Here is a 25,353-nt window from a genome sequence, read left to right as displayed (position 1 = left end):
TGAGTTCCGGCCTGCCAGGCTCCGAGTGGCCACAGTCATTAGCTTGTCACTTACAATCTGTCTCAAATGGCCCAGTGCTGGTGGCGAAAAAGGTGGAGACCACCTTCCTTCCTTCTTCTGACTGCACTCCTTCTCTAACTCAGTACTATTAAACTGCTTCTGATTTGAATCGAGTTCAGTTATACAAACAAGTTGCTGTTGAAAAACAGTTTCAACAGCAACTGTTTCTAATTTCACCTCAGTCCCAAAAATATGCAGAGACGTCTCTTTTGTTGCCATCTCCATCATCATCCCCTCTCTTCATCCCTCACAGGGATGTTTCTCGGGTTGAGTTGAGGACACAAATGGCTCAAAGCTGGTTTGAAGAGAGCACAACCCAGGGCACTGTTCCCTTAAAGCTTTTCTCTGAATCCCATTGTGGAGACTCAGATACGTAGCTACTGTAAACCTGAGATATAAACTCACAATCCACTTGATTAGATACGCCTACACATTTACGCAAACAGCTCAGATTTGTAAACTAGATACATAAAGGCTGTGAGTCATTTATATATAAAGCTGCTTGATCAAAACACACAGACAGGGCAAGACATTTAGTTAATCGTCCTTCTGAACATCACAACATAACAGACAGGTAAACAAATATTGGCTTTTGGCAAACTTGCTTTCAGCAAAATTGCTGGCACAAACTGAAAGAAAGGGAAATGGCATTCAGGAGAGAAGACAGAGGAAATGCAATCACCTGTAAATCCTTAGCTGAAGCATGCTAACATTTGCTTCTTAAAAACAAAAGGCTGATGAAAATTTCAGTAATTTGGCATGTATTTAGTCATAAACTAAAGTAAATTTAACTTCAAATGGCATTCTTTGAGAAATGCCAGCAGATCAACAAAGTTACAATTAATGTCAATCCATCCAATAGCTGCTAGGACAAAGCACAAATGTCAACCTATCTGGGGTTAACACATATGTAATAAGGAACATTGTCTGAGGACCATTTATGTCCACAACAAAGGATGTGCCAATTATTCAAACAGAGAGCTATTTCATAGCATAAGTAAGACATCCGACAGGGCCAGCTCGGCCTTCTCCGCTGGCCTAGACAGAATCACAAAGTTATAGCTATTTTATCATTATTATTTTTTCAAACCTTTAAAATGTAATTAAAAGGTATATCTATTTTATAATGTAATTGTTTTTCACAAATACACTACATGTATTATAATATTTTTCCCTATTAGCTTATGTTCTCATTGAGCAGCTCCTGTCTGTCTGTCTCCTGCTGCCTTGCTTTCTGTTCCTGTAGCCAGGTCGCTGGCCAGCTTGACTTGGCTGCGCTCTGGTTCTGTCCTCCTCACAGAGCAATAGACCCTGCACCACACACTCTGGTACTTTAGGTGGCGCTGTATGCACCTAGTCACGTTGGTTGTGCTACTTCAACGTGTAGAAGAAGAACACTTTAATCTGCAGAGAAGAAGAAAGTGCTGCGATCACAGCTGGCCTAGAGGCCAACACCACTGACCGCCACTGCGAGGACCATATCTACAACACTTGATGACAGTACATCCAGCATTGTTAATATATAGAGAAGTATCAGTCTGAAAGTCCAGATATTTCAGTCTGAAAGAGGGGGAATGGGAGGGATCCTGAATAAACTTGCCTCTACCTCTCTGGTACCATGTGACTGTATGTGCAGTTCTGCAACTTCTGAAGGGAAACTACTGACTTTCATCACATGAAAAGGAAAACATTGACATAGATTTGAAAAAAAAACCTGGTATTGGTGTTTTAGGTAGACTGCAAGATTCTGGGCATATCTTGTGCTGATACAATGAAAAATATTTGACCATAGGTCATTTTGTATTTCCTCTCTTAGATCATCCTCACAAAGGGTCCTTATTTGTGGACGTATTAGGGGAATTCTATTGTAAACAAATGAGACAAAGGCCTTTATAGTGTAGCCCGGTATCAAGGAGTCATCGAGGGATTATCCATGGGAAAAGAACAGACAAAAGAATGGACTTCCAAATATCTGCAAAGATTTTGCTTTGGTGGTGAATATTTATCCGAGAGCTGTTGAATGCCTGACCCGGACCGAAATAGAAAAGCATTATCTATGAGAGAGGGCGGAGAAACATGTTTTGAAACTAGAAGTGCAGAAGTGCAGCAATTCAGGTTTTCTGAAGACAAAACAAGGTTCAATTCAATACTTGGTCGCTGCACATAATAAGGTGGTTATTGAGTGAATGTTTTCTTCATTGAATGTGGGTAACAAGCAGTTAACATCCACCTGCATGCATCAATATTCTCCATTCAGCAACCCGCTCTCAATACTGCCTCACGTCCGATTGTATCCAGTCGGGCTCTGCGGGTCCTAATGGAGCCAGGCTGTGGGCACTCATGTCCTTGAGGCAGTCCAGGCGATGTCCTAATCATCTGTGAGACAGTCCAACCCAGAGCTGGCATTGGCCCGGTGGACAGCCTGGCGCCAGGCCCCACCACACCACGCCACGCCAGACCGTTCCAATCCAGGGCTCATGGGAGATTGAGACAGCCTGGGGTAATGAAAGACAACAGCTCTGCCTGCCAGTGGAACCGCAGCCATGGAGCGAGGGCACAAAGGGAGAACATCCACGCCAGCTGTGGCACCCGGACATCTCCCGCTCTGCTACCTGCTGCACCAGACTCGTACTTCATTGAAAATGTATTTTCATAGTAGACGGATAGACGACTATATTTTTGTTGACTTCGCCGCGGCTAAAGGAAAGTTGCAAGTTTGGGTTATAATTTTGCCGTAATGCTGTTAATACGTCCAATATGATGCCTTGGCGACGGTCAAACCAGCCTTCACTTGCATTTACGTGGTCAAAACATTTATGCTACCTAGTAAATAACCTTGCCTTAATGTAAATAATACAACAATTACATCAATACATTGTCAGGGAAATGTATTGTTTCCGTGATTTTATTTGCTGGAAATAAACTAAATGAATACTTGCCATTGCAGTTACATTTAATTTCAGTGCATCTCTGACTACATACAGACACAAAATCAAGCAATTTAGTTTACTCTTAATTTTGAGATATTTCAAAAATAAAATATATTGCATTCATAACTTGAAATAGTTATAGTTCAGAAAATTCAGGGTGACTAATATGTGAATAATACGTTTGACTTTTTTACAAATCAATTTTATAGATTTTTCAAAATAAAAGTCTCTTGTAGTTTTTGATTCAACTTCCCGTGGTCCAGTGTTATTAAAAATAAAATAAAAATGCAATAAAAAAATGCAATAAATTGCAATATTGAATCCCAATACTTTTAGAATGGCAATACATTTTGTGAGATATTGTCCCTCTAAACCGTCCCTCACTGCAGACTCAACTTTCACCCAAACCTTTTAAATGGTAAAGGCAAACAATGAACCCACGTACAAACAGCCATGTTCTACTGTCGGACCTATAGAGTCAAACCCTCACGTATTCGCCTTTGCCCGGGTTGTTAGCTTCTGGGCAGGAACACAGTGGAAGCATGTGAGGTCAGGAGAGGAGAGGAGAGGGGGAGAATAATTGGCATTCAGCGGTGTCAAAGGTAAGTGATACCAGGCTAACCTGCGTGTACCCACCGGTCTCCTTAATACGAGAGAACCTGCTTCACCCCTTAATTAGCACATGAATATTGTAATTAGACACCGACCTGGTAGGCGAGCTGAAGTGTGAGAGAAAGCGATGTGGAATATCAAGCAAAGGTGCTTTAGGTATTTGGTGTCCTTAAAGCCAGTATGCACATTCATGTTTTTGTGTGGCAGCTTGTGTAGCAACGTGTGCAGAAGCGTGTGTAGCAGCGTGTTTACACCGGTCTGGTTGTGTGGATCCAGCTTGACGCCTCACTCTGCGTGAGACTTACCGCATCCAAACAAGCAGAACTGCACTGGTGTGTTGTGCATGCGAGCACGTGCCCATGTGTCTGAGCACGTTTGTGTGCTCGCGTTGATGACCTTGAAAGCAGGTGGGTGAACTCCCAGGTGTGTCCCAGTTTTAGTGGGAGGATCAGAGGCAGGTGGGACTGAGCCTGGCTTGATGTGTCTAGATTAATGAGCTTTCTCTCGCTCACATCAGCTGCTACTGCTGCCACAATGGGCCAAGCTGGAAACAGGGACACAGAGCTGGCTAGAACTCACTTGACTCATTTATATCGTCCCACAAATGTACGACGTGTCATGCCATGCCAGCTCCGCGAAACATTGGAATAAAGAACGAGCATTGATGTACAGTATTGTACCCTTCTGCTATCAAAATGTGGTTTTGTTCTTGGGATTTTAACCGTACTTATTCTCCAAGTACGCTCCACCTTACAGTTGGTAAAATCCCGTTTTAATTTCAAAAGTGTCGCCTGGCTGGGTTTAGTGTTGAGAGGGAGCAGCGGGACTTCTCAGAATATAAACATTATGAGACACACTCAACGCGGCTTTAATGCCGGTAATAAAATCAGCCAACTAAATTATGAGGCTGAGATTATCCTCATAATGGCGGCATATGAATTTAAATGTTTCCCTGTATTTGCCAATTGTATTTATTTATTTTTTAAATCTTTTACCGCAGAGAGATAAGAGAAGGTTTTGCGTGTATGTGTGTGAGAGAAACAATCCTCCATGAAACACTATACTGCCAATAGTCACCTGATGTGTCTTGGGATAAACAAAAGTCCAGCCAGTGTGACCTTCCTCATTAGCAGATTAAGATGGAAGATGGAGCAGAGACAATGTGCATTGTGGTGGTGGTGTGTGGATTGGTGAACAGACAAACGACAAACAGACAAAAGATGACAATGGAGGGAAAGCTCCCGCCACCTTTGTCAGCAGAGCAGTGCTGGATTTGCGTGGCCATTATATCCGCCCTGCTCTACGCACTGGAGGAAAACACGAGGTATTAGCCTGCCATTTATATTTCGACACAATAAGAAAACAGGCAAATGACTGGAACGAAGGAATTCATTTGGTGCTTCGTTTGTTTTATTTAACATTCTTGAAAAGGTTGAATGCTGCTGAAAGTGATTCTGATGTTGTTGTTTTTTAAGGTTCAGTGACATCCAGGGATGAAATTGGGATTTGTGAGGCAGGAAGCACTGGATTTTACAGGTTTCTATTTAATAGCATTGTGCATCCAGAAAAAGCAGGCTGACGGGAAACAGATGTTAAAAAAGAAGACTTTCATGTAGAGAGTTTTTCATATTTTGGGCGGGGGTGAGGTGGGATGGAGGGAAGGGGGGTGCGGCTATTCATAATTATAACCAGATATCTTTGGGTTTAACAACAGCCAAAAGGGTCAAAGCAAATACAAATGTAAACTAAGCATTAACTATGTTGTGACCAACCCACAATTGATTGACTTTGACGTTTTCATGGAGACACAAGCAGCTGTGAAGCACATCCTAGCTGTGTTAGTGTGCGTGTGTGAGCAAATCATCTGGGATTTTGTCTATGGGGGGCACACCGGGGAGCAGCTCGGTAGCCAGCTACCAAAGTAAATCAAGTAAATCCAAAATAGAGTGACTGTGCATCCTGGCGGCTGGGTGAGTGGCCAAAGAAATAGTTCTCCTTTTTTGGGAAACATGCTTATTTCCTTTGTTACCAAGAGTCAGATAGGAGATTGAAATAAATCTGGAGCGTAAGACCAGGATACTTTTCTTAACTGCTGAGTGTGAAGACTGGAAACAGGGGCAACAGCTTGTTCTCTCTGTTGAACAAGAAAAATCAACTCTGGTGCTGTCTGGCTCTCTACATTAACCCCTGAATGTATCATCCAAGCCTGCGAAGGCCAAGAGAATAATAATACCAGTATCAAGTCACCAACTCGCATCTGGTGGCGAGATGGACACAAATGAGATGCAAAGGGGCCGAGCGGTGGGAGGGACAGCGATACAACGCGACACACTGACCTCTCTGTCCAGGCCGGCCGCCACCGTCACTATGTCTCCAGTCTCGCTGTTGATGGTGAACATGTTGGGGATGGGGCTGTGGGGTGTCTGTGACAGGATGCGGTAGCGCACCATGCCGTTGGCTGTGGTGGAGTCGTCTGAGTCGGTGGCTGTCACCTGCATCACAGACGAGCCTGTGGAGAGAAAGTCAGTGAGCTAGGTGACAAGACTCAGATGGAATAATCTGAAGAGAATATGAAATACACGAGAGAGGGGTCAAGTTGAGTCACAAGCAAGACAGAAAAAAAACATGTTGCGATATTCATTTAAAAATACAAAAATTTACTTTTCGAGGTCCTTTTGCTCATGCACATTTTTTAAATTATGTATGACACAATGAAGGTCTCGCACTACTGTTATTACATAAAAAGAATATCAAAGAGAAGAAAAAGGGCTCAGAGAAAAGTCAATCAGACTTTGTTAATTGCTGTGACATTCTCTGTTCTTTGGCAGGCATCTTTTAGCGTGAGAGCTATTCCAGAGCAGAGCACAAAATCACAAACAAAAGCTGTTAAATGAGCCCCTATTTCAAGGTGCGCCGTTCTGCCATTTGTATATAGAAAGCTGGTGCGGCAAAGTTTCCACCTCTGTAGAGTCCATTTAGTAATGAGCAGCGCTGGGTCTTCTGCAATTTCCACCATCCATTATTTCAGCCTTTCGCGGCGGCGCGGCTGCCCTTAATGCTCCGATGCTCTCTCCCTATTTGTCTTAGAATCACGGATAAACACTGCCATTGAGGGCAGACAGCACAACAGGGAGTGCCTGTGTGTGCGCGTGTGTGCGTAGGTAGAGAGTGTCTGTTTGTCTGCGTTTACTTACAGGTATATGTGTGCATCTGTATGCTTGTTGGTGTGTGTGAGTGTGTGAGTGTGTGTGTGTGTCTTCATGGCACGTATCAGGGCGAGGGGCCCGTGTCCCCGCATCTTCCCCCGAGCAGAATTATTGATTTGCACGGGTTTGTCAGCTGGGCTCACAAATGCGACCAGGCAATTAGGAGCACTTTGTGCTGGGAAGAGGAGAGATCACCTCGCCTCTCTCAAAGGGTTCTGTGAAAATGTCACTTTCCATCAGGCAGCTATTTACAGGCTGCTGCTGCTGCTGCTGCTGCTGCTGCTGCTGCTGCTGCTGCTGCAGCCAGAAAAATACTGTCAGCTCAAAGGAGGGGAGACGGCAGAGAGAAGAGACGGCTGGAGCACTAACATGCTTAAATGAGAAGACAGTGGAAGTAGAAAAAAACAAACTTAAAAGGATCAGAGACAAGGACACAGGAGCTGCTGAAGTGTAGAAAGCTACCGGGGAAACAGAGAGAAGGAGAGAGTGGTAATTAAAACGCCCACATGTTTTAATTTTGATCAGAATTTGAAAAACATACCGTTGTTTTCATGTAAGTGAGGACAAAAAGGCATCTCAGCAGCTAATGCATGAGCACTCTGGTTACTTTAGTGGGCACAAAGGTGGGTGGTGGGTGCCATGTTGAACATACACGAAACCATCAAGGTTCAATTATCGCATTAAAAGCGATCAAAATAAGTCACATAAAATAAGCCCTATAAAGCTTGTGTGTTTTAGTAAGTTTAGTAAGATGAACATTTTGCCTCATGAATGTAAAGTCTCAGCCGAGCCATCACGGCTGCTGGACTGGTGGCTGATTTGGCTTTCCCTTCTGGGTCTGAACAGTTACAGGTGTCTCCATTCTCATAATTGAGTCTAGATGACACCATTATTCCTGTGACAGCCTGTATGGACGGGATAATTGTCGCCTCAAATTCTATTTCAAACGTCATTAAGTTTCAAAGCAGGATTTGTCACTTTTTTTTTCCCCAGCAAGGAAAAGAAAAGAGTCCAAGGAAGAAGATGAAAAACAATTACTGCTATTCCACCAAGGACACTGTCAATATATATATATATATATATATATATATATATATATATATATATATATATATATATATATATATATATATATATATATAATTAGCCTTTCCAGGAAGGGAGAGGACGTGATGTTGAATCACCTGTCAGTGCTGCTACCTTTCACTTCAACAAGGACGATTCAGAGATATGATGACGATGCGCTTTTACAAACCCAAGAGGGGTGGCCATGCCTGAAAGGGTTAATCTCTGAGCCTATTTAATTCCTCTTTAATTTGAAGACTAATTCCAAATCCTAATTGCTTTTCCACCAAAATCGCTGGAGCTGAAAATTTAACTGGTGGCAGGCGTGCATATTGTTGGCCATTTTGCTCACGTGACTTGGGATCACCGGTGAGGTCTATCTGCTGCGGAAACATTAGTCAGCCAGAGTCAACATCTGCCTCCCAATTAAAGGCAAGATAGAGCAGGAAAAAAGGAGGAAGATGGATAGAGATAGACAGCCGTAACAGAGTGACACACACGCACGCACACAACCACACACACAGATGCAAAGATAGGTTGCAAAGGAGGAAATTGCAAAGCAGGAAGAGAAAGTAAAGACGAGACTAAAGGTGAGGGTTTAGAAAGCCCTCTAAAAGCAAAAGTATGAGGGTAAGTCGGGGCCGAGAGGGCAGGGGATGGACAATATAAGAGGGATAATAACTCTCATCAGTGGAAGCAAGATAGAGCTTGAAAAAGTGGCCACCGTACAGTGAATGGAGAGTACAAAGGTGAGGTAGAGGTCGAGAGGAAAGGGAGTGAAGAAAAAAGGGTTGAAACCTGGCGAATTTTGGGGGAGGTGATGAAGAGGACACAGTGTTCACACAAGGGCCTCTAATTGAGCCCACTACTCTCCGAGAACACAAAGATAGACAGAGTAAAACCATGCAAACTATTAAAAAAAAAATTTAAAAGCAAAGGCCAGAACTAAATACATATTTTCCCTTGTTCGCTGTTACTGCATAATAGGCTGAGAGCATCGGTAGCTGCTCACTCGTACCCAAGCACACAGGCGCTGACCCCTGAGGGCAAGCAGCCGAACCCGCAAAGGACTCTGTCACACAGAACCACAATTTAGAGCAACTACATGCGAGGAGTTATGGCGGATGTTTAGGGTTCTGGTTGCAATTACTGCTCATTTCCTGCGTGGACAATGGCAGCTGATTGGAGGTTGGAGCATTTCAATACCTGGGATTTTTTCCGGTTGAGAATTATCCTAGTTGAATGATCTTTTCAAAAGATGAGCAGTATTGTTTGCATTTCTTCGGTTCTTTAAGGATGCACTCCCCTGCGTAGAACTACTTACTCAGACAACATTTGCCTTTTGTGGCTCTGGCGAAGCTCCGTCAATGTCTTGGCTAAAGTTGCCGCTATTGGACTCCAAAGATGCAAGTAAAGAGCTTCAGTCCATATTCTAAGCTGAATGGGTCTCAACTGCTAAACTCAACTAAAGGTTGCATTATGTTTTGACAGCCTGCCAATGGAACATGCGGTGACAATAACTCATACCTATTTATAACTCTTATACCTATAGTAACAACGACTTCTCTGCTCTGCAGTGCTTTCATGTCAACAAACTAGCGGGGGGAAAAAGAAAAGGTGTTTTCTTTTATATACTGAGGTGACATCACTTACTGCCGACGCTCCGTGTCGTTAAAAATTGCTCGTGTGGCCCTGATGTGCTCTCTGGTTTAGAACATGATACATGTGGACGGCCAATCAGGAGCACGGTGAGACACACCTGCTCACCGAGAGAGAGAGAGAGAGAGAGAGAGAGAGAGAGAGAGAGAGAGAGAGAGAGAGAAAGGCAGCGCTCCTGTCCCCCCATTGGGAGGGCAAAGCGACTGAGAGCAGGCACTCAGCGGCTGGATTTGATCTTGCACTCTCACTCTTTACAGAGGCCGTTCTGAGGAGGACGCGCCATAAAAGGGAACAACTTGCTCTCGGAGTCATGGAGGAGGAGGAGGAGGAGGAGGAGAGGGACGGATGCTCTGAGTACACGGCCGCACCAAAACGTAAAAGCTTTCTGAGGAAGTCACACCGTGTCTCTGCAAATCTTTGTCTAGGGCCACTTAACACTTCGCCGGGACAGACATTGAAATCATTTTGGTGACCTTAAGGCGATGAATGTGTTAATTTTCTGGTATATGTGTGTGCGTTTACGGTGGAGCTCTTGAGCTCCAGATGCTTTGTTTTCATGACACTCCACCTATTTGCCCACATTTAACAGGTTTAGCAGGATCCTCAGGATAATCCTAGTTTCATATTGAATCCTATTCATTCCTCATTAACAAGAGGTGCATTTGCTCAGATAGCTCATTTTGTCATGCACTGCTTTGTTACATTTGATTACCTGCACAAATTAAATTCTATCAGTCACAGGTTCACGCGGCGCCGAACAGGGGCCCTGAGGAAGAAAGCGACAAATGAAGCTGCTGCAGACTGATCCTGGCTGACGGCTTGATCGGATCGCTCGCTACGTAACATCTGGTGACGGCGATAAGGGCGGATCCCTGTAGGTCTCCAGTCTTTGATGGCTTTCACACAGCGCTAGATGTGAAGATGTGTTGTAATGCTTCGGAGAACCTTTGATATCAGGGGTCTGTAGATACAGAGTCTGATACTCTACACATGTCCCCCCTCTGCTTGGTATTTAAGAAAAGAAAATAGCGGTAATAAATAAGACTTCCATTACGTTTCTATTGTGATAACGGAGCATTAGCATCGGCTGCAAGCCATCAGCACACAAATGAAGAATATCGTAACAATTTGGGCTTAATTTGGACACTTTTTCTGAAAGAATGTAGATATCTAGGATATTTCCTTAAATTTAAAGAATGGAAACGTACATAGTAATGTCTTATGCAGATAATTTACCTTTTGTTTAGAGGTTTTTCTTCACAGCCTCGAGAGGAAAGTGCGACAATGTGTTGTTACATTTCACCTCATGATTGGGTAAAATAAATATATTTTACAGCACAAGTTTTATGACAATCGTAACTCACTCGACTATTGCATCGCGCATTGAAGCGATTTAAAAAAATGTTTTACGTGTCTGGATGGACAAATACAGTGCATGGCTGCAAGAACTGTTTGTGACTGAAACTGCATTTTGTTGTGAATCCTCATGTGGTAATGGATATGCATATTCTTTGATGTTTCACTGTTTAGACTTGCTGTTGGGCAGTGGGAGACGGATTATTGAGATATTCCAGCAGCATCGCTGGACGCGCGCCCCGAGCAGCACATGTCAGCTGCAGCGCTGTGATAGGTTTCAAGACACCACCTGCAGGCAGGAGGGAGAGAGAGAGAGTCACCTGGAGTAACACCTCAGGAACGCCCGTCGGGGTTCACAGATTGATTGACGCACACGGGGGATCAGGTGATGTCGCGGGTCAAAATAGTGAGTAAGTGTCAAGTAAAATAAAAAATAGAACAGCAGCTAATGTGTTCTTCAGGACGTATAAAGGTGAAGACTGAAAAAGAAAAGAAGTTAAAAAAAAAAGCAAAGATTTGCCATGCCAAAAATAAGTATTATTCATGTAACAAGAATTGAAAGAAAGAAAGATGCAAGGTTGAGTCAAAATAAGACTTGATATAAATTCATGTTTGCAACCTAAAGTGCATTTTGGGGACTTTTAATTGGAAAGAATTTAAAGGAAAATGTGTTGATTGCTGACTTAATGAAGCTTTTTGGGCAACTATTGTTCAATAAAACAAGTCTACCGATGCATCCGGGAGAAAAAGTGACGCTTTGTTCACATTACAAGCGGCAAAACGGCCAAGCTAGTTCATAGTTATGCCCCTTATGTCACCGACTTCCATTAAAATGACGAGCATGAACGCAGCATCGGCTGCAATTTTCTTTTTTTATTGTGAAGACCTTCCAGCCATTTTTTTTTATCACAAAATATATTGGATTACTATCAGAAGTGTCAAGTGTGGGAAAGCACACTTGGACACAACTGCGTTCTAATCTGGTTCATCCGATCACAAAAGTCGCATTGAAAAGACGCGTAACCTGCTCTCTGTCTGCTGCTGGGCACACAAAACAAACACCTCAGCAAAAGCTGTGCGGCACTTCACTTCGGGTCTAAACCGGCTTCATTATTAGCGAGTAAACAATTTAACTGGCAGAGGATACAATAAAGGCTTAAATGGGCCAGAAAAGTATAAAATGTCTCCTTAAACCGACACTGAAGATGAATCGCGGTCCTTCTTGTTTCCTTCCGCTAAACAGGCAATTAGGCCAATGCGGCGTTTTAGCCTTCTTCTCCCAATTAAAATTCATCAATTCAGTGACCAATGACTGAGCGAAGGGCACTCCATGCTTTTCTGACACAACCGTCAACACCTGACACTGTGATTGCTACATGAAAAGCCGAATAATTATACTGTACACTGTGTCACATATTTGCTTTTTTTTTTGTTAATTGGTATCACAGATTGCCTTCTGTTGGAAACAAAATCTAATTCAAAGACCTTTGTCGTCGCAGCCTGTCATTTGAAACTAAACTGAGATTATCAGAGTGAAAAAACCCCGGAGAAAGTAGATTTTTGGGACGTCTGGTCGCCCTCGCTAATTAGGAGCTCTGAACATAGACTCACGCACCAGTGAAGAGTAACCAACACATACGCACGCACACACACACACACACACGCACACACACTCATGTACACGTACACGCACAGCAGGCTTTCCTATATTGTTTACAAATTCCCCTGAGATTAAACTTTGAAACAGAACAATATCTGAACGCTGTGAAGACAAACAGGGGTCCTCGGGGCCTGATTGTTAACAAGAGTTCTTCCAGTCGAGACATGAAAGCTACTAGCGCATTCTGCTCTCGTCTCCGGCTTCGCACTGGCCGCGGCTCTGTTCCCGGATTCCGAGCGAAGGTCTGCATCTCTCCATGCTCTGCAGAATCTGATAATGATGCATGCAGCCAAGATACTGTGACACAAATATCTCATGCGCTCGCCCCTCGTCCGAAACCAGCACGAAAACTTCAAGAGTCACGGCGAATGCACACGCCGGGGTCTTGGTTGGGCATACAAGTCCAAGTTTAGTCAAGGACACCAAAAGTGAGATTGAAGCGTTAAGGTTTTTCTGAAGCGCTTCCTGAATACGGGAGAGAAAAAAGAGCGTCTGATTGGTCAAACTTGCTGAAGCAGAGGACGTGAGCAGGATCATGAAGCAGGAAGAAGTGGTGCTCTAGTCTACAGTCATTCTTTGTATTTTAAACCTATACAATAAAACCTATTACATATTCATCAATCAGTCTAAAGTGCAGCTTCAAATGGATTATTGCTGTTTCTGTGTTCACTTCAGTTGTTACATTCTGCATTTTGGATTGATTGCAGGCTTGAATTTATAGTTATGTTATGGCTTCCGTTACGACTCTATTTGCAAGTCAGAGCTGAACAAAAAGTGCAGTTTGAGCTCATATTGTTTTTCTTTAATGGAATGAAGCGGCACTTCCTGTTCACCGCTTCTTTAGTCACGATGTGAGCTTTGTTGTTGAGTTGCTATCTTTGGTAATCCTCAATCTGAGAGCTGCAAACATGATACTTTTGCATACTGTATAACAAAGTCTACGTACAAATCCCCACAAGTATCTGGTAAAAGCACCGTGTTGCAGGTTGCCGTTTGTCAACACGCCATTGAAAGTCTCTCTCTCCTCTCCTCCCTGAGCCAGTGAGAGGGAGGAAGAAAGAGGGAGAAACGTACAAAAAAGAAACATACACTTTTATTAATCCCCTTGGGGAAATTCTTCTCTGCATTTGACCCATCCTTGATTAAGGAGCAGCGGGCTGCCCTGTGAGGCGCCCGGGGAGCATCGAGAGAAAGAGAGGGAGAGAAGAGGGAGGGAAGAGAGGGAGGGAGAGAGAAATAGCGAGAAGAAGAAAGTGAAAGGCAGGGAGAGAGATGGATAATAAAAGAGGGAGGGAAAGAGAGAGAGAGAGATGGCGGAAGGAAAGAGAGGGAGGTAGGGACGGAGGATAAAAGAGGGAGGGAGGAAGAAAGAGGGAGGTCAGGAGAGAGAGAGCGCATGAGTGAAAGAGAGAGAAAGATAGGGAAAATTGAGAGAAAGAGAGGGAAAAGAGAGATCGAGAGAGAAAGTGGATAGAGAATGGATGAAGAGAGGGAGTTGTGTGAGTGAGAACAAAGCGGTGAATTTGAGAAACACAACTTCCTTGTTTCCCGATGGTTTCACGGCGGTTTCATTCTGAAGTGGAAACGAGCGCGACGGCCCCTCGTACCTGGTTTGGACCCTTCAGCCACGGAGCCGTTGTACACCTGGTTCAGGAACTCGGGCCTGTTGTCGTTCATGTCGATCACATAGATGTACAGGTCGATGGGATTCTCCACTTGATTGCCGTTCATGTCCACTGCATGGGCCCGCAGCTGCCGAGAGAGAGAAACAGAAACGGCATTATTAATATTCCATGCCCAACATGAGCGGGAATAAATATTCCAAATGTAGATCAACTGACAACAGGCCGCTGGCTTGATTGATATCAGCACAAGTAGACTGTCTGGACAAGGACACACACACACACACACACACACACACACACACACAAATACACAAACACACACACACTTTGACTTTTTTAATTGGCAAATGTTCTGTTTCTTTTTTTGCCAATGGGGCACGAGTATCCTGTTGGTCTCTTGGCTCGAACCACAACAACAACAACAATGACAACACGGAAAGTGGGCGGAGTCGTAGAATGTTCCAGACAAGCCAACAACACCTGTTTGGTTGTTGGCACAGCCGGAGGCCTAAGACAAATATCAGAGATGTGTTTCTGCTCAAGCTGTGGCATCTTTATGTCTCTCACTTTGTTTTGTCAGAGACAGCCATTTGGATGGCTGTCTCTGACTGATGAGCTGTTCCTTGACAGAGAGAGAGAGAGAGAGAGAGAGAGAGAGAGAGAGAGAGAGAGAGAGAGAGAGAGAGAGAGAGAGAGAGAGAGGAACTTCGCAGGGGAAAGAAAGGGCGAGATGGGAAGGAGAGGAGGAGAGTGACTGAGCCTTGTGCGAGTAAATGAGAGATGAAAGCACAAAGAGGCGGTGTGGGGGTGTGGGGGGCTCGAACAGGGAGGACTGACAAAAGCAATCATCATCGACAGTGGGACGTCTTAATCTCCACCGCTGCTGTTACACACCCTCCACTCCCCACCAATCCCCGCTAATGATATCTAACATAACGCAGAGCTGTGTAATAGCCCTGGAACCAAACCGGTACTGTTCACTGAGACTTACATTACCCCTCATCCAATTGCCTAGAAATACATATCCTCTGCCGAAATGCTATTCAATCACAGCTTGGCCTGGTGAGAGGAGAGGAGCGCCTCATTCCGGCTCAAGCCGACACACTGGCAACAAAATATTTTGTCAACACAGTCGAGGAGGATCCGCCAGCCAGCCGGCCTATTTACAGGAAGTGATGTGTTGTGCGGGACCGACATGAAAGACTGAGTGCCGGCACCTGGCTTCAACGCAACGCGGCTAATCACGTCGGCCTTTGTGGCCACCCGTCAAAAAGATGTTTTCTTCAGGGGGGGAAACAGAGCCCAACGCGCGGCCGCTCGAGTGTTCAAACAACAATTCACATTAACGTTTGACGTTTGACAAAACGCAAAAGGATACACGCTTGGGACACACACACACACACACACACAAACATAGCCAATCAAAAAAAAGCCCTCTTTAGCTGTTTAATGGTCCTCAAGATGCTAGTTTTCCATTGGCTGAAGCACAGCAAACAAAGATGGAGAGGAGACCCAACAAACAAACAAGCCCAATCTGTTTTCTCAGGCTGTGGACACTGCACGCTGAGGGATGTGTTGCTGCGATATGTGTGACTGCTCGAGTGCACGTGGGTGTGAACGTGTCAGGACGATTGGGCCTTTTTGTCTGTGGTAAACTGTGTTTTTGGTGTGTGTGTGTATGTGTGTGCATCCCTGCTTATGATAATCTTTATCCTTCACGTCCGTGTTTGTTTGTGTGTGTGTGTGTGTGTGTGTGTCCGTTTATACGTTTTTTTGTGTTTGTGTGCTGGATGGAGGAATTGAAATGTGATCTTAGGACCTGGAGCAGTGTGTGAATCTCGCAGGCTGCAAGTGTGTGTGTGTGTGTGTGTGTGTGTGTGTCAACATCAGTATTCTGCAGGGGGAGCTTTCGTATGACTGGACCAACTACAGAGGAGAAATACAGTCTGTATGTGGCCCAGCGGTCCCCTTACTCTGGAGCTGTGCGATAAATCGATTTGATCGTATTCAAATTCATGGTTTAGAGCGATGTTTATAAAATTGGAAATCAATTTTTCCGTTTTAAAACCCCGGTCATTTAACGTGCAGGTTCTCTTCAGACGCAGCTGTAATGGCAGCATGGCACCTGTTGTAAACAATGCAACTACAGGCCGTGAGGTGAACCCCGTTATCGTGTCATCCCGCTCCACAGTCGAGCATCCACACGATCTTTAGCTCATAAAAAAAGAACGAGACGTGCTAAGCTACCAAAACAAAAATTTGTCGCTGAAATTCCAGTCAATTATTTATGCGGTGATGTTTTATGCAGAACTAGTTTCTTCAGAGCGCAACAGGATATTCGTCACGAGTGGAGGAGACAAGGTGCTCAGTGTTATCAGATTGGTGATGGTGAAGTATCGTACCAAAGGCTCAACATGGTTGTGTTTGGAGGATAATTATCGTGCATCTGGCAACACTGAGATCGGTCGACCAATGACAGTTCTCTCTGCAGTCAGAGCTCGCGCAAGAAGATGATCGTAAGATACCGTTTCAAAACTTGTCAGAGCGTAATAACTAGTTTGTGAAAGACTCAAAGTAACACAAATATCCAACGAGGCAAAATCTCGGACGTTTTTGGAATCCCTGCCGGACGCATTTTTTTAGGTCTCGAAAAGAGGACATGTCTGGGAAAAAAAGGACGTTTGGTCACCCTGTCCAACTGCTATTTACGTTTTTTCTTTTTCGTTCTTACGGTAAGTTCAATAAACACTACTGAATCATCAGTTAAAGACTCTAGACCATAATTCAGCCGGGATAGGCAATTTGTCTATCACGTTGTACTTCTGACTCTGCTCCTTCCTTCCTTCCAACGAATAAATGTCCTGGTTAATGATTTTACCAGCAGGCGTCGAGTAAATTTTTCTAACAATAATGAAATGATCGTACAAACAATAAGGATTAATATTACAATGTATATATTATCATATTATATCATTAAGACTTTGGATCCAGTGGGACGTTGAGCAACTTCCAGGCAAACTGATATGGCACGAACCACACGACCTCCTCTCAAAGTGAACACAAACGCCCCAACAGCACTGTCAGCTAAAAAAAAAATCAACATTCCCATATTTGCTCAATTATATCAGAAACAAAACCGAGAGTCAGACTAACCCCCCGCTCTCCTCACCCCGACCCCCCTGCAGCCAGTCTGTCAAAAACAGCAGCCTTGTTTCTATTTTCACTTGAACCCAAAACTAACAAGCAAAAGTTTGGCCAGTGAGAGCACGGCAGTGCTGGGGACTTCCTGTTTAGTTGAAAGGAGGTAAGCAATGGACTGCATTTCCCCTGAGTTGAAATGTGGCTACATTCTGCTACACTAAATCATACATCGCATCACAAGCAGCATGGGTCCAGGAGGAGTCTAAACAGGAGCCGCATTCAACTTGAAGTGCCCTCAACCTAACGTGTTGTCTTTCACCACAGGTAGTGTCAAATAACAACTGTTTGCTGAGCGGCTCTGTCCTTTCCCCGAGACCAATAACCTGGCGGCTTTATTGATCCCAATTTGCTGGTCGAGTGTAAGAGCAGGTATGGAGAGACAACAAACACACGCGCAGCGGTGTCCAGGGCCCTAAACGCAGCGAGTAAGATAACACAAGGCTCATCAAAAACTAAATGGAGCACACGCACGCACAACACACAACACACACGCACGCACACACACACACACACACACACAAAGAAGTAGGTGACAAACCAATCAAATAGGGCAATCATCTGGAGCTTTACGTTTGCATCGGCATATGTGCGTTGCCGTTTGCATTGTGAGCACGATGCTCGGAAGAGTGTTTGCTGACAGAGATCCACTCTCCTTTATTCTATTCTTCCTCTGAGATGGCAGCATGCTTCTGAATTAGCTCTATCAGCAGCGCAGCCATCTATCAGGCTGACAGGCACGCGGGTGTCGGGAGCTGTGGGGCTGTTGGATATAAACTGAAGCAGGTGATGTGTGTGTGTGTAAACCCATGGCCTATAAGTCTCATGTGGTCTGCATCTTTAATTCACAGATTCATGAAGCTGTTTAACCCAGAGATGACCTCCAACCTCCAGCCTCCTGTGTGTGTGTGTGTGTGTGTGTGTGTGTGGCTGGGAATCCTACAGGCCATATGCAGCGCTCACTGCACAGCTGTTAATATGTGTCTCTTGTGTGCACTGCTGCTGTAATCCTGCAATTTCCCCACCGCGGGACTAATAAAGGATTATCTTATCTTATCTTCGTCACAAGGTGAGCGTGCCGTACAGTACGAGGTGGGAGAGGAAGAACCCGGGAGAAGACAGAGAGATCCGACCCTGCTCATGGTGCACGGCGTGTCAATCAGCATTCCAGACATGCTCGTACACACGAGACGCTACACCTGCTCATTAGCTCTGATGGTGAGAACAAAGGCAACCGTCTTTCTGCACTCCGCCTTGGTTCTGTCTCTTTTCCGTCTCTTCTATCTTCTGCTGTTAAACCCCGGTGTAAATGTCAGCTGACGTGGCTGAGCATTGTGTCGAGCCGTTCGCAGTTTCATCGCTGGCGACGGCGTCAATGAGAGCCTTGAGATGCTGGCGTGGACACACAGTACACTTGTTTTTTTTTAGAATGACTTGTGTTTTTTTTTTTTTTTTTTTCGGCAGGCAACATTAGTCTTAGAATGAAAGGTAGACGTGGAAGAGGACAGACAAGGCTCATTTCCTCAGGGATAATTAGGAGATAATGAGACGGACGTAAATAGAGCTGAGGGCGGGACAGAAACAGACAAGACAGACTCATTTCGTCCTTACATGGAAGGAGGCTCTCTCCTCTCGGTCCAGCGGCTGGGTGACAAACATGTTGCCGCTGATGGGGTCTATGTTGTAGATCCCACTAGGGGGCTGATCGGCGCCGGCTCCAGTGATGCTGTAGCGGATGCCAGAAGCCTTGTCCTGATCTGAGCGGATCTGAGGACAGAACCAGAGAGACAAGTTAAACACAGCCCAGGTGTGCTTCCTGTACTTGCAACAGAGAGCATGGAGACACAAATTGTCAAAAAAAAAACACACCAAAAAACGCATTGTGAAATAAAGTTTGAGAGAAGCGCAAGAGGACACGAAACGTTTCATGGAAACACAGATGAAAACATTTCCACTGCCATCTTTCTTATGAGCTCGCGCTTTGAACCTACAGCCCAAAGCTAAAAACTGAAAATTGAACAACGTGCAGTGAGGGGAATAAAGCCACATTCAGATGATTTTGTCTGACCTGTAGAGTTTCTGGTTTTCTTTTACCTTCATGGTGATGCACTTGCAGACCTTGAGCAAGTGCCTCACTTCCAGCTATGCTGGTATTTTTGAGGCCGAACTGCCTGGACGATGATTCATCCCGTTATTCTCAACCATGTCTGACGGCTGCTTAATATCTCATCCGGGCCGGTTACACCTCCAACACCTCCGTTGTTATTTCTCACACAAATCAAAAATGTGACATTTAAAGAGTGATATAGTTAACTTTGAACAAGTTTTGGTGTGCGTGCTGCCACTGCCACGGCAATAAAAATATCAATACTTTTGCTCGCCGCCTTCCTGACTCAAAAGAAGACAAGAGGAGACGGGATTGAAGTATTTCTGTGCCATTGATTTCCAATGGTCTCCAAGCATTTAACTATCTCACAACACAATTCAGCAACGTTATTGTGACATCTGACTATAGAGCAAAGAATCTCTCTGTGTCTGTGTGTGTGTGTGTGTGTGTGTGTGTGTGTGTGTGTGTGTGTGTGTGTGTGTGTGTGTGTGTGTGTGTGTGTCCTTCGCATATCTCAAGAACCGATCTACTTCACACCAGACAGGTTTATTGCGGAGAAGCTATGAACATTCAACCCGTTTTAATTTGGCCAGATGGTGATGCTATGCTAACAATTTAACATTAGAGCCGTCTCAGAAACACAAAGCAGTCACACAAATCCATCCGTATGAGCCATGCCCACTTGGTTCAAGACATATTTTTGAATTGTTTCCACTTTTTTTCATGATCACCAAATTTTGATCACAATGAATCATAATGAATCCGTTCGGGGTCCTCTTGGTTGGGGGCAGTTACCTACCTCACCTCATGGTAAAGTTTAGCCCTGGTGTTTTTCCTGTGAACCAAACTGTATTTCCAACCTCGGCCATCGTCTGACGACCACAGCGATTCATCTCATGGCTCTCTGTGGTTGGGAATCACCATCCTAAACAAACTACACCGTGACTGTAATCCCTTTACCATGTTCCCGTTCAGTACACCGATCCACCGGAATCAGTTAATCAAATTACAGTGGCCGACGACTCTTTAAATACAATTTGGATTGATTTTTATGGATTTATGGATCCTGGACAGTTTAATCTATCTTTAGGTGCTTTATCTTCATATCGTCTTTCCGCCAAACTCAGATTGACTCTTTTTTTTATTGGGACTGAACCATCACTATGGTTACAAATTACAAATCAGAGGTAATAATCCCAGAGTCAAATGGTGAGAAAAGGAAGGCTTGGCTCTTTTTCTCTCTCCATCTTTCTCCTCCTCTGCAATTTGCCCGGTCTGTGGGGCTGCAGATCATGCATGAAAATGAAATTACTTCATCCGTTCAGCGGTGACGGCGGCTTCTGCATAAAACATCTCTCTGTTTGAACATGATACCCTGTCTCTTAATTTCCAACGGGGTCCTCCCACGCCCATGGTGTCGCACTCCGAGGCGAGCTTTCACACCCGCAATTTTCATTTCCGGAGCTCACTTCACGCAGGATCCACACGTGCACCCCAGAGGTCTAGGTGTAATGTACAGCGTGGTATTACTCCCATCAATCTGTGCACTCAGGCTCGCCTACTTGGCGTACATGTGATCACTGTAGCATGACAATAATACAGTAAGACTGATTGCATTTATTATTCACGACGCCCACCATATGCCAATCAAAGCGGGATGAAATGACGCATAAATAATAACTTAATTTGATCATTCACCCTCATCAGTGTCATAACGCGGTGCAGAACAGACGGATTATGCGTCGCATTAACAAGGACATGCCTGAGAAATTCTCTGTGTTATCTGTGAAGGAGACACTCTTGTTAAGGCCTCAGCCACATCTGGTCGAGTTGTGGGAACATGTAAAAAAAGAAGAACGAAAAAATGCTAGTAAAGAACACCCGCCACGCTGCTTGCGTGTAAGTATTTCTGGGATGCATAAGAGGCAGCTTGTAGCCATGTGTATGTCTGTGAAGTGAAGTGTTTGACAGGTAAGAGATTCACTGTGAGAACACCAAGGCGAGGATCAAAAGGACTAGCTCGGTTCAATAATTAACAAGGTCGTCACGTGGGAAGCGAACATGTGAAGTTTTCACCTGCCACGGCTCTGTGCTCCTGCATTCGGACGCGGGCGCGCGGTTGCGTGTCTGATCGTGTGAGCGTCTGAGTGTTCGCGTGCGATCTGTCTCTTTGCCAGCGCTTCAAAGCGGACCACGTGTCGCTGCCACTCTGGTGGAATAGCCCCAAGAGGGGACAAAGGAGCACTTACACGTCATGCGGCCTCCGTCTTTCCAACGCTTAGAATTACACATCGAGGCCACCTGAGACCAAATGTCACGTTTGCCGGTGTCTCCTAATGAAGAGTCTTTATATCAATAAATTGAATAAATGAAGAAACACATCTTCTCGGAGTCCTGGGAATCCCATGAGTGACAACTGCTCAATTGAGCCATTTGAATGGAATGCTAATGATGAATGCTGGGACGTCTATCCTCCCTTGTTATCTCCCTATCTCCCTCTCTATCCATCTATCGCTATCCCTCATTCTCTCACTTCAGTACCTCCTGGCAGATAGAATGGCTACTAATCATGTAAAAATTGCAGGGAGAGGCAGATGCAAGGGACTAACTGGCTGTCTGTCTCTGTCAGATCAGACCAGACTTCAGATAAGTGACCTATTTGTAACTCTTTGAGAGTGATTTCCTTGATTACTGACAACCACTGGGATCCGGTGGGACAAGCTATCAGCGTGAGAAGAAAGACGGAGCGGGATGGAGGCAGAGAGGGAGACACGGGGAGCGAAAAGCAGCGAGGAGTTGAGGAGTTGGGGGGAAATTAGATGACGAATTAGTGTTCTGTTAAACTCCTCAGGGGGATGTGAGGCATGCAAACAGACAGCGGGAAAGGAATGCAAAGGAATACATTTCCATGTATTGAGCATCGTGGCTGGCTGCCTAATTAGCGCAGTGTGAAGTTTCAGTCTGTCCATATCTCCTTTAATTGATCCAACCCTGTATGATCACCCTATCTGCATAAATAGTTTGATGCCTCCATAAACAGGGACTAATTTGCTGTTTATTTGATGGTGCTCCGCCTTTCATCGCTTTAATCCACATCTGACTTCTTTTAGAGCGAAACCACACGACTTTGCGACGCAAAGGACGAGCGCGTGGAGCTGCAGTGCTCTTTTCCCTGGCAGTGTTTGGCTTCCAGGAAGCAACAATCAGTCAAGCAGGAAGTCATTAAAGGACAGTGTGCTGCAGGCACCCATGGGATCATTAAGGGTTACTGTGTGCTATGGGCTAATGTCACACAATAATGGGAATCTGTAGTTTACACTCTTTGATAGCCTTTTTTATGTCTCGTCTGCGCTTAATGGTTCAGGTCTGTGTTGTAGTCCTTTGGCTCCACACACATCTCTATCTCTCTCTCTGCCTCTCTCTCTCTTTATTGTATAGCTCTTTATGGGCTCAGCCACCTCACTTCGCCTTGAGGGCACATCAAATACCCCCCACAGGTTACACAGGCACACAAGGAAATCCACGGTATCCGACAAAGTATGAATTTACAAACAGTCAGCTACTCTATCATCAAGAGGACACTGCTTCAATTGATAAAATGCTCACGGTTAAAGACCTTTCAATGTCACACATGCATGTACAATGGGGGCAGTTGAATTAGTCTCTTACTGTCTGAGTTTTAGGGTTACAAAGAAGCAGCAGCTCGTTCAACCCTTTCCTGTTCATTTAACATTTTCTCCAGCGTGTGCAGGGCCTGAGTGTTTTCGATGGAAAAGGCTTTAGAGGAAATGTAAGCTGGAAGTTTAAACCTTTAGGAGGCCCGCGCTGCTTTCCCCAGTCGGCCGTCCTTCGGTATGTGAATAAATGAGAATCGAATTGTAAAGCGCTTTGTCCGGTGATGTAGAAGGGAGCCATTTAAATGGGTGGCGGTTTAAATGTACTCGCTGTCCTCCAGGAGACTCCGACTCTCTCCTTCTGTGTTTGTTTCATCCTCCCATCGGTGTGAATGTCGTGCTCAACGCACGGAGGCTCAGGCACGAGCTGTTTGGCACTTTTCCATCCATCATTTTCATATATGCTACCGATGTATAATTTTGTGTATTGCCTATTGTGCTTTAAAATGTTGTTCTATTCTGTAAACACTTTCATTGCTCAGTTAATTTTACCTTCCCCCTTCAAGAGGTTTGTTTGGGGAGTTTTTCCTTACTCGAAGCGAAGGTCAAGAAGAACAGAGGCTGTTGTGCAGATTGTAAAGATTTGATACATTTGTTTTACCTATGCTTGTTTTATTTACATTATCTCTTTCCATCTTGGTGTTACATTTAAACTATTGCATTCTTTTTTGTCCTTTAATAATTGTATTCTCAATCCTCTCTTAATATAGAAACATTTCATATATATATGCAATAATGTTATGTGTATTACAGAGTAAATAGAGTGAAGCAAGCGGCATAAAGTCAGCTATATATATATATATATATATATATATATATATATATATATATATATATATATATATATATATATATATATATATTACTGGGTGGCGTCACATGCCAAACATGGAAAACGCCTACTACACAGCACTTTGGAATGTAACTACGTAAGTTAGACGGATGGTTAACATGCATTAAAGCTAAATTGATGGCATTTCCGTGCTGAGGTGCATTGTGGAAGGAAGTGATGCCAAACACTCAGGGCACAGACGGGCTATGACTGAGCCTTTCTGGAGGCCTCTCTGTCACGCTTTAGCCGTCATAGCTGTCAACCATAATTAAGACAGCGTCTGCCAAATATCTGGATGCCTTCAATAGAGACGACTTATTGACTGGATGCCAAGTTTACTCGCGAGCCTGCTCTGCTTTTAGACTCACCCACTCTGAACCTCCGGTCTACGCTGGCACAAGAGCACGTCAGACGCTACAAAATGGAGATCAAAGCATGGTTCTGAATTTCTATTGTCCAAAATATAAATAATAAAGCAAAATGTAAGATTAGCTTGAGGTATTCAGGCGATGACGGTTGTCATGTGGATTTGGTGTAAGCAGAACACAATCAGAAGATTTTAGACATTTTTTGACAGGGGGTTTACAGATAACCAAACCGAATTCCTCGTACTTTCAGCCGCGAGCTCATACGTCTAATTTCTATTTGCTTTACTGCTCCTTTGTACACTGCTGCCTGACGACTCACAGAGTTGCTAATGGTTTCAAATGTTTTTGTATGTTTCTATAGAAAATTCACAGCAGGTCTGGCACCTTAGTGAGTGGCTTAAAAGGAAAAAAATGACACTATCATACTGGAGGAGACGACTGATATTCATATCTTAAGCAGTGTGCCTTCAGTGTCACCACTGGGTTGAGAATATTTAGCGCTGACAATAAACCTCAACACTCGTGGCAGCGCTGGAATGGCTGCTTACATGAGTCACCGCAAATGGATGAACTGCCATGTTGAACGGCATTATCAAAAGCATCCGTGCATCAGAAAACTACACAGGCATCCTTGAAAATCGCTGTTTGATAATCTCTCATCTCTCCCTGCTGTTATAAAATATCTGTTTTCTCTTTGTTGAACATGAGGGAAATGGCAAAACTACATGCTTTTTAACTTCCTCTTAAATTTCAGTTTTGCATTGCTTTGATCCCTCCTGCTGCGTGCTTGTCACTCTTCAAAGCTGATAGGGTGCAGGAATTCAAATAATCTGATAGGCCATCCACACAAACATCCCACGAGAAGGAGGAGGAGGAAATATGAAGCCCAAGATGAAAGAAAGAGAGCGAGGCTGACAAAATGGAAACAAAATGCGGGACCTCAAGTTTAGTCTTTTTTTTTTTGCCAGCCTTCAAACTTTCCCTCCGACATAATACAATAA

General features: G+C 44.3%; 1 protein-coding gene across 2 annotated transcripts in view; it reads right to left on the bottom strand.

Moving 5' to 3' along the window:
• cdh4 (cadherin 4, type 1, R-cadherin (retinal)) overlaps positions 1 to 25,353 on the bottom strand; it is a 170,471-nt gene that overhangs the window by 19,802 nt on the left and 125,316 nt on the right. For both annotated transcript variants that reach the window (XM_068594083.1, XM_068594084.1), the window contains exons 7-9: positions 18,983 to 19,138; positions 14,156 to 14,300; positions 5,939 to 6,111 (exon numbers count right to left, since the gene is read on the bottom strand). In XM_068594083.1, coding sequence (XP_068450184.1) covers positions 5,939 to 6,111; positions 14,156 to 14,300; positions 18,983 to 19,138 — 474 coding nt within the window. The remainder of the gene's footprint in view (positions 1 to 5,938; positions 6,112 to 14,155; positions 14,301 to 18,982; positions 19,139 to 25,353) is intronic.

The sequence above is a fragment of the Clinocottus analis genome, unplaced genomic scaffold (assembly GCF_023055335.1).
Source record: "Clinocottus analis isolate CAN_PGR_092001 unplaced genomic scaffold, fCliAna1.0.p SCAF_3, whole genome shotgun sequence".
NCBI lineage: Eukaryota > Metazoa > Chordata > Actinopteri > Perciformes > Cottidae > Clinocottus > Clinocottus analis.
This window is presented reverse-complemented; position numbering and strand designations above follow the sequence as displayed.